Source organism: Nuphar pumila, chromosome 11 (assembly GCF_984573655.1).
Source record: "Nuphar pumila chromosome 11, dmNupPumi1.hap1.1, whole genome shotgun sequence".
Lineage (NCBI taxonomy): Eukaryota > Viridiplantae > Streptophyta > Magnoliopsida > Nymphaeales > Nymphaeaceae > Nuphar > Nuphar pumila.
In genome coordinates this window covers 11,759,524-11,767,442 of record NC_143259.1, presented here as the reverse complement: position 1 = coordinate 11,767,442, position 7,919 = coordinate 11,759,524, and the positions used below count along the sequence as shown (strand labels likewise).

The 7,919-nt window shown below is 45.6% G+C and overlaps 1 protein-coding gene across 1 annotated transcript; it reads left to right on the top strand.

Annotated features, from left to right (window-relative positions):
* The first annotated feature begins 546 nt into the window (after positions 1-546).
* On the top strand, positions 547-1,877 carry LOC149821970 (uncharacterized). The gene is made up of 2 exons (XM_089981217.1): positions 547-803; positions 1,626-1,877. Exons 1-2 carry the CDS (start codon positions 582-584, stop codon positions 1,710-1,712), a joined length of 309 nt encoding a protein of 102 aa, XP_089837343.1. The 5' UTR covers positions 547-581; the 3' UTR covers positions 1,713-1,877.
* Positions 1,878-7,919: the final 6,042 nt, after the last annotated feature.

Genomic DNA, 7,919 nt, shown 5'->3' with positions numbered 1-7,919 from the left:
CTATTACTATCAGGAGAGATTACTGGGATGAAATGTGTGATATGTGGGCGGGAGATGCATTTAAAAATCGCTCTGCGAAGGCTTCACAAAATCGATCGAAGATGCCCGAAGCCCATCTACACACAGGTGGATCTAAGACATTTGGGAGCCACCTAAAGAAAATGGTAACTCATCAATATATAATATTAATTTTATAAGTATAGTTGCAAATTTGTGTACTAAATCTTTTGTCATTTAACTTCGCAGGAAGCAGAAAAAGGAGGCAGTGTACCATATAAGGATGTGTTTGTAGAAACACATAAACGGAAGACCACGGGAGTCTTCGTATCAGAGAAGGCGAGAACGACAACGGTATGTATTAATTCTATTAATAATCATTGCAATATATATGCAAGTCATCATAATGTTATCATTAATTATTAATGAATACTTTAAACATTATTTTGTAGGAGGCATATGAGCAACAAATGGTAGAGCGATATGGTGAAGACGCTACTCAGCATCCATCATTTGATCCTACAGCATGGGTGACTGCAGCAGGTGAACCCAAAAAAGGTCGCGTGTTCGGGTTTGGGAGTAATATGAACACTTCACCAGTTATTGGTTCTTCCAGTTACGGCTCACCAACTTCTTGCGCCGACATAAGCTCCAAGCAGCCGACTATTCTTTCCGGTGATGATGTACGCGAGATCATTAATGAATCACTGAATAACTACTTCCAATACACCGTCGCCCCCTTTCTCCGAAATGAGATCAAGGCCGCTGTTCAGGATAGGGGATCTTCGATTCCAGGTCCCTCTCAGGTATAATCACATATATAGTTTTTTTGACTATCTTAAAGCACATCTGAGCATGGTAGAATCACATATAGAGTTTTTCTAGATGCCTTAGAACACATATGAACATGCTATAATCACATATTCAATTTTTTTACTGCCTTAGCACACATATGAGCATGATAGAATCACATATATATATATTTAACTTTTTGTCTGTCTTAGAGCACATATGAGCATGATAGAATCACATATAAAGTTTTTTTGATTGCATTAGAACACATAAGCATGCTATAATCACATATTCAGTTTTTTTACTGCCTAAGAACACATATGAGCATATTATAATCACATATTCTGTTTTTTGACTGCCTTAGCACACATATGAACATGCTATAATAACATATAGAGTTTTTTAACTGCCTTAGAACACATATGAACATGTTATATATCATTTATGATAGAATCACATATAAAATTTTTGGCTTTGCCTGCCTTAGAGCACATATGAGCATGCTATATTCACATATTCAATTTTTTTACTGCCTTAGCACACATACGAGCATGATCGAATCACATATATAGTTTTTTGCTTGCCTTAAAGCACATCTGAGCATGGTAGAATCACATATAGAGTTTTTTTATATGCCTTAGAACACATATGAACATGCTATAATCACATATTCAATTTTTTGACTGCCTTAGCACACATATGAGCATGATAGAATCACATATAGAGTTTTTTTATTGCCTTAGATCACACATGAGCACATGATAGAATCACATATAGTGTGTAATTTATTTCATTATATTTTGTTTATCAATACTGACTGTTCTTTTCTTGTGTAGGCTGCTAGCGATAATCAGGGTAGTGGAGCTGAAGGGACAGATAAAGACAATGAACAAGAAGACGCACAAAATCTTGGCGATGATTAGAGGACTGTGTTGAAGAAGTTCTATTTTTTTTATTTTTCCTAATTGTAATTGTTGAATTGTAAATAATTAAACTTCTTAGTTTTAAGGTGGAACGATTAATTATTATAGATACTTGTTATATGAATTTTTTTGTGTGGTTTGTTTTTTATTTACAGGAAATATAAATTGTACAAGAAATATAAATTATACAGTTCTCCGTAATTAATTTTTAAATAAATTTTTTTTTATTTTTTTTCGTTTTTGCGACGGATTAGCGACGGATGATTCCGTCGCTATTCATATTAATCTAGCGACGGCTTAGCGACGGAATTAAATCCGTCGCCACGCCGTGGTCGCCGTTTAGTACCGGCGGATTGGCGACGGAATATAGCGCTCGTTATTCCGTCGCAATTAGCGACGGACTTGGCGACGGAATTATTCCGTCGCCAGTTAGCGTCGAAATATTCGCGACGTAAGCATACTGTCGCCGCGTTGTCGCTAATCCGTCGCTAACATGGTTAGCGACGGATTAGCGACGAAAGGTGGTCGTCGCTAATCTACTGCTCTGTTGTAGTGTGTGTCACCTAATCTTAATGGCTAGCCCAACATTCTGGATGTTAGTGGGTGCATGCATGTTCATGCATTGTTTTAGAAACTATTATGGTGCATGCTAAATGATGTGGTCAATGGACCTTTGAGAACCGGTTAAACCTTGGTCTATATATACTATAAAAGGTCATTTGTCTGAGTTGGGCTTGGCATGGCTTGACTGGTGTAGATTACTTTCTTATTCTTATTACTCTTGTATTAAAATTGCTTTTTTTTTCTCTGTGGGGTTGCTCATGGTAACTGTGTTGGAAAAGGCACAAGAAGTATAGCTTGGTTGTATTTCAGAATCGACGGTTCACTCTTCTATACATGAGCTTTTACCTTGAGGGCAACTGCTGATTTTAATAGAGCGTCATAGTGCACACTTTTAAAGTCAATTTGGTTCTTATCGTCACCATGGTCGCTATCTGGATCATGCGGAAATTCCAACATGGCCACTGACACTGAAGCCCTTACGGTGTCACGGGCCTATTTCCTTCAATGGGCCAGCGCGGCGCGACGGTCCTTCCTCACCGCCGCAAGCCTATTTGTCAGCTCGCTTGCCGATCGCGGAAGCTTGTAATCAGAGTGCAAGAGAGCAAGAGAGAATAGAGGGAGAGAAATTGCAATCACGAGAAGCAATCACAACGACGGTGAACAAAAGAAAGCTCAACGCATTTACTTCATTCACAATTTTGCCCGCAGGCTATTACAGTTCAAGTATACGGGCTGCCCCTTCGGGGTATTGATTCACCTGAACCGGGCAGCTTACATCAGACTCAACAAAAGCAAAACAGACTCTAAGCGCAATTGTACACTGTAAGTCGCAAGAGAACATGCTCCCCCCTTCAAATCATGCACCGTCTTCGGCGCCATCTGTTTCGTGGTAAGCCCTGACTTCAGCCGGTTAGCGGTTGTTCATTCGAAATGCAGGCTCTCACGTTGGTTTCGTTGTTTCCTCCCACTGCACCAAGTATTTCTTCGCTTGTCCCAAGTAGTTGACCTTGTGGTGAAGGATCTGACTGAGGTGCTTCTCGGCCCGTTGTGCTGTCGGGGCCCTCTGCATGATGGGAGCGCGTTGTGGCACACTGCATTCCGGGTCTCTATCATCTGGATGGAACTGCTTGAGGTTGCACACGTGGAACATCGGGTGCACCTTGAAGTCTGGGGGCAACTCCAGCTTGTATGCCAGCTTGCCCACCTTCTTTGTGATGGTGAAGGGTCCCTCATACTTTCTGAGTAGTCCGCGGTGCCGCCCGCGGAAGATGCCTGTGCGACCAGGATATAACTTCACCAACACTTGGTCCCCAACTTGGAACCCTGCAGGCCGACGGTGTTTGTTCGCCCACTTCTTCATTTTCTTTGTCGCTTTGTGTAAGAATGCCTTCGCCAACTCATTTTGCTCGTGCCAGTCGTGAACAAACTGATAGGCGAAGGATGGCCTTCCCTTTTCTTGTGTGGCAAGAGTGTGAGGGGTCAGTCGCTGCTGCCCCGTGGCTATCTCAAACAGATTGTGGCCTGAAGATTCACTCTTCTGCAGATTATAACAAAATTGTGTCACATCAAGGAGCTTCACCCAATTTTTCTGATTGGCACTAACAAAGTGCCTAAGTTACTGCTCTAGTATCTTGTTGATGCGCTCTGTCTGCCCATCTATCTGCGTGGAAGCTTGTTGAAAACAGCAACTCAGAGTCAAGTAGCCGAAATACTTCACACCAAAACTTGCCCGTGAAGCGAGCATCGCGATCACTCACAATGCTTTTTGGTATGCCCCAATGCTTCACCACATGCTTTACGAATAACTTTATAGCCTTCTCTGCAGGGCACTCCTTGGAAGCTGGGATGAAGGTGGCATACTTTGAGAAACGATCCACCACAACCAAAATAGAACTGAGGCCCTCTACCTTCGACAGACTAACAATAAAGTCCATGGAGATGCTATCCCAAGGACGTTCTGGAATTGGTAGAGGCTCAAGGAGACCAGCAGCCTTCTGGTTTGTCCCCTTATCTTGCTGGCAGATGAGGCATGTCTGCACATACCCCTCAATGTCGTCTCTCATCTGCGGCCAATAGTAGCCGCGCTCAAGGAGTGCTAAGGTCCGCTCCTGACCAGGATGGCTGGCCCATAGTGTATCATGGCACACTTTAAGTAACTCTCGGCGAAGGCTTTCCCACCGTGGCACAAAGATGTGTCCCCCTTTTGTTACGAGGAGGCCATCCTGTAGCCAAAATCGCCAAGTCTTCCCTGCCTGCGCCAGAGAAACAAGGTGTTGTGCGGTCAGATCCTGTTGCGTACCCTCGCAGATGCGGGCCAGCAATGCACCCTCCAAATGCACTTCAGAAGACTTCGCGCGCGCAGCTGCCAGTTCAGCCCTACGGCTTAGAGCATCCGCCACAACATTGGTCTTTCCAACCTTGTACTTCAAGGCAAAGTCGAACTCAGCCAAAAACATCTGCCATCGAGCTTGTTTAGGCGTCAACTTCTTTTGTGTCTGAAAATAGCTCGTGGCCACATTGTCCGTCTTGACGACGAACTCGGCACCCAAAAGGTAGTGCCGCCAGGTCCTGAGGCAATACACAATGACGGTCATCTCACGTTCGTGCACTGTGTAACGCCTCTCTGCATCCTTCAGCTTACGACTCTCATATGTGATCGGATGACCATCTTGCATAATAACTCCGCCAATGGCAAAGTCTGAGGCATCAATGTGGACTTCAAAGGGTCTTGAATGATCAGGCAGTCGCAGCACTGGCTCCCTCACTAAGGCTTTCTTTAAGCCATCAAAGGCATCTTGGCACACTCCTATCCAGAGCCATACCTGATTCTTCTTTAACAAATCTGTGAGGGGCGCAGCAATGAGGGAATAACCTTCGATGAAACGCCGATAATAGTTTGCCAAACCGAGGAATTATCGCAATTCTGGCACTTTGCTTGGCGGAACCCATTCCTGGATGACCCTTATCTTCTGCCCATCCATACGCAGCACACCACGCCCTACAACGTGGCCAAGGAAGCTGATCTCCTCCTGCCCGAAGAGACACTTCTCTCGTTTGACACAGAGGTCATTCTCCTTCAGCACCTGAAACACTGTTCGCAAGTGCCTGACATGTTTCTTCATGTTACTGCTGTAGATCACGATATCATCCAAGTAGACTACCACAAACTTGTCTAAGTAAGGGTAGAAGATCTGGTTCATTAAAGTCATGAACATGGCTAGAGCATTTGTCAACCCGAACGGCATTACTAGAAATTTGTAAGCACCATAGCGGGTGACGCAAGTTGTTTTTGGCTCATCACCTTCGGCAATCCTCACCTGCCAGTAACCCGATCGCAGATCTAGCTTGAAAAAGATACGGGCACTGCCTAGCTGATCGAACAAGTCTGCTATCAATGGCAATGGGTACTTGTTCTTCACCGTGACCTTATTCAGGGCACGGTAATCCACACATAACCGTTTAGAGCCATCATGTTTTATCTGGAAAAGGACTGGGGCGCCAAATGGGGCTTTTGATGGACAAACAATGCCTGCGTCCAACATCTCGTCTAGCTGCCTGCGCAGCTCCTTCAGTTTAGCTGACCCCATGCGGTATGGAACCATTGCGGGAGGCTTCGCTCTCGGGGTCAACTCAATCTTTTGGTCGACCTCACATCTTGGCGGAAGACGCTTTGGCAATTCCGGAGGCATCACCCCCCGAAACTCCTCCGATAGTGGGGCTAGGGTCGGCGGCACTGCTGCTTCTACCTTCCCTTCATCTGCACGCACTACAACTAAGAATGTCTGTTCCCCATGCTTGACACCCTTCTTCAGTTGCATTGCCGATAACACTGAAGACTTGCCTTTCTGCGTAAGGCACTACACTGTGTGAGACAGGTCTGACCCCATAATCGTCAACGTGTTAAGCTTTGGCAGCATCATAATATTCTGACTTTGCAAAAACTCTATACCCAGAATCACCTTGAAATCGTCTAGGGGCACCACAGAGAAGTTGGCTTTGCCGACCCAACTCCCCACTTGAGTAGCCACATCTCTTGCTTCACCAAGGATGGGCTTGGCCTCAGAGTTTACTGTTTTGATAGTCCTCTGCTTTGGCCCAGTTTTCAAGCCCAACCGCTCTGCCTCTTTCTGCGAGACAAAGTTGTGTGTGGCCCCGGAGTCTATCATAGCTGAAGTAAGTTTTTCATTCATAATGACTTCTATGTACATAAGTTCCTTACTGACCTGCATGTTCTTAGTTGCGCAACTTCTAGCTGCGTTAATCGATCGCATGACCCCCATCTTTGGTTGCATGGTCTCAGTGTCACTGCATTCAGTATCGTTGCATTCTTCTCGTGCAGCATTGGCTTGCCCGTCGTCCTTTACAAGGCGCTTTGGGCACTGTCTGGCGATATGTCTATCGCCGCAGAACCAACATGTCACAATCGCACCCTTGTTGTTGTTGTTGTTATGCTTTGTGAAGTTCTGTTTCTTTTCGGATTGATGGCGTGTCGACGCCTCACCTTTATCATTGCGTTGCTCATCCTTCTTGCCTCTGTGGTCAGGCTTCTTCCCAACTTTGGTTGATGGGGTGAAAGGCTTGCGCTGAGTGTCAACTAAGCGCTCTGTCGCCACATATGCATCCTCCAAAATACGGGGGTTACTCCTTTCCACTTCAGATTGTGTCCATGGCTGAAGTCCCACAATAAACCAGTTGAGCATGTCGTCTTCTGGCATGTTAGGTATCTCCAACATAAGCTTCTAGAACGTTTTGACATAGTCTTACAACGAACCAGTGTGTTTGAGCTCACGAACCATCCGGTAGGCCTGCCTCTGTGCATTTCTTGGCATGAAGTAGTTGTGCAACTCCATCTTGAAGTCATCAAAGGTGTCTATCACACATTGACCCCTCTCCATGTCATTGCGCTTCCGCTTCCACCAAGCGATAACATCTCCATCAAGTAAGGCTGCTGCAGCCTTAATCCTCAGATCTTCGAGGGTCACATTCTGGATATCCAAGTAGTCTTCTACTTGGAACAAGAAGTTCTCAATGGCCTTGCTGTCACGAGAACCATTGAATTTTGCGGGTCTTGGCACTTTAATCCTTGATGGCCTCTCACCATTTCCGCCATTTAGGGTCACCGTCCGCTGCAACGTACGGTTCTTCAACTGAAGCTCCCTTACTTCAGTGTGCAAGTCGGCCACAGTAGTCGTCAACGAAGTGACCTGCCCCATTAATAAGGTTACCTGCTCTTGCAGACTCGCCACCACATCATTCAGTCCATTGAATGATTCACATGCGCATGAAATTGCTTCATCATGCGAAGTCACTTCTTCCACCAGCTTGTTAACAGTTGCAGTCAACTCTTCTTGGCCCCGAGGTGAACCCATCTCCTCAGCTTCAGCAACTGCCTTGCCTTTGGTGTTGCGCAAGTTTTGATAAGGCGCCACGATGTCTTGCTCACAAATCGCAGCCTGTCGGCGTGTCTGTCGACACCGACTCCGGAGTCCCTTCCCCAGCACGAGAACGGGCTCTGGTACCACTTGTCACGGGCCTATTTTCTTCAATGGGCTAGCGCGGCGCGACGGTCCTTCCTCACCGCCGCAAGCCTACTTGTCAGCTCGCTTGCCGATCGCAGAAGCTTGTAATCAGAGTGCAAGAGAG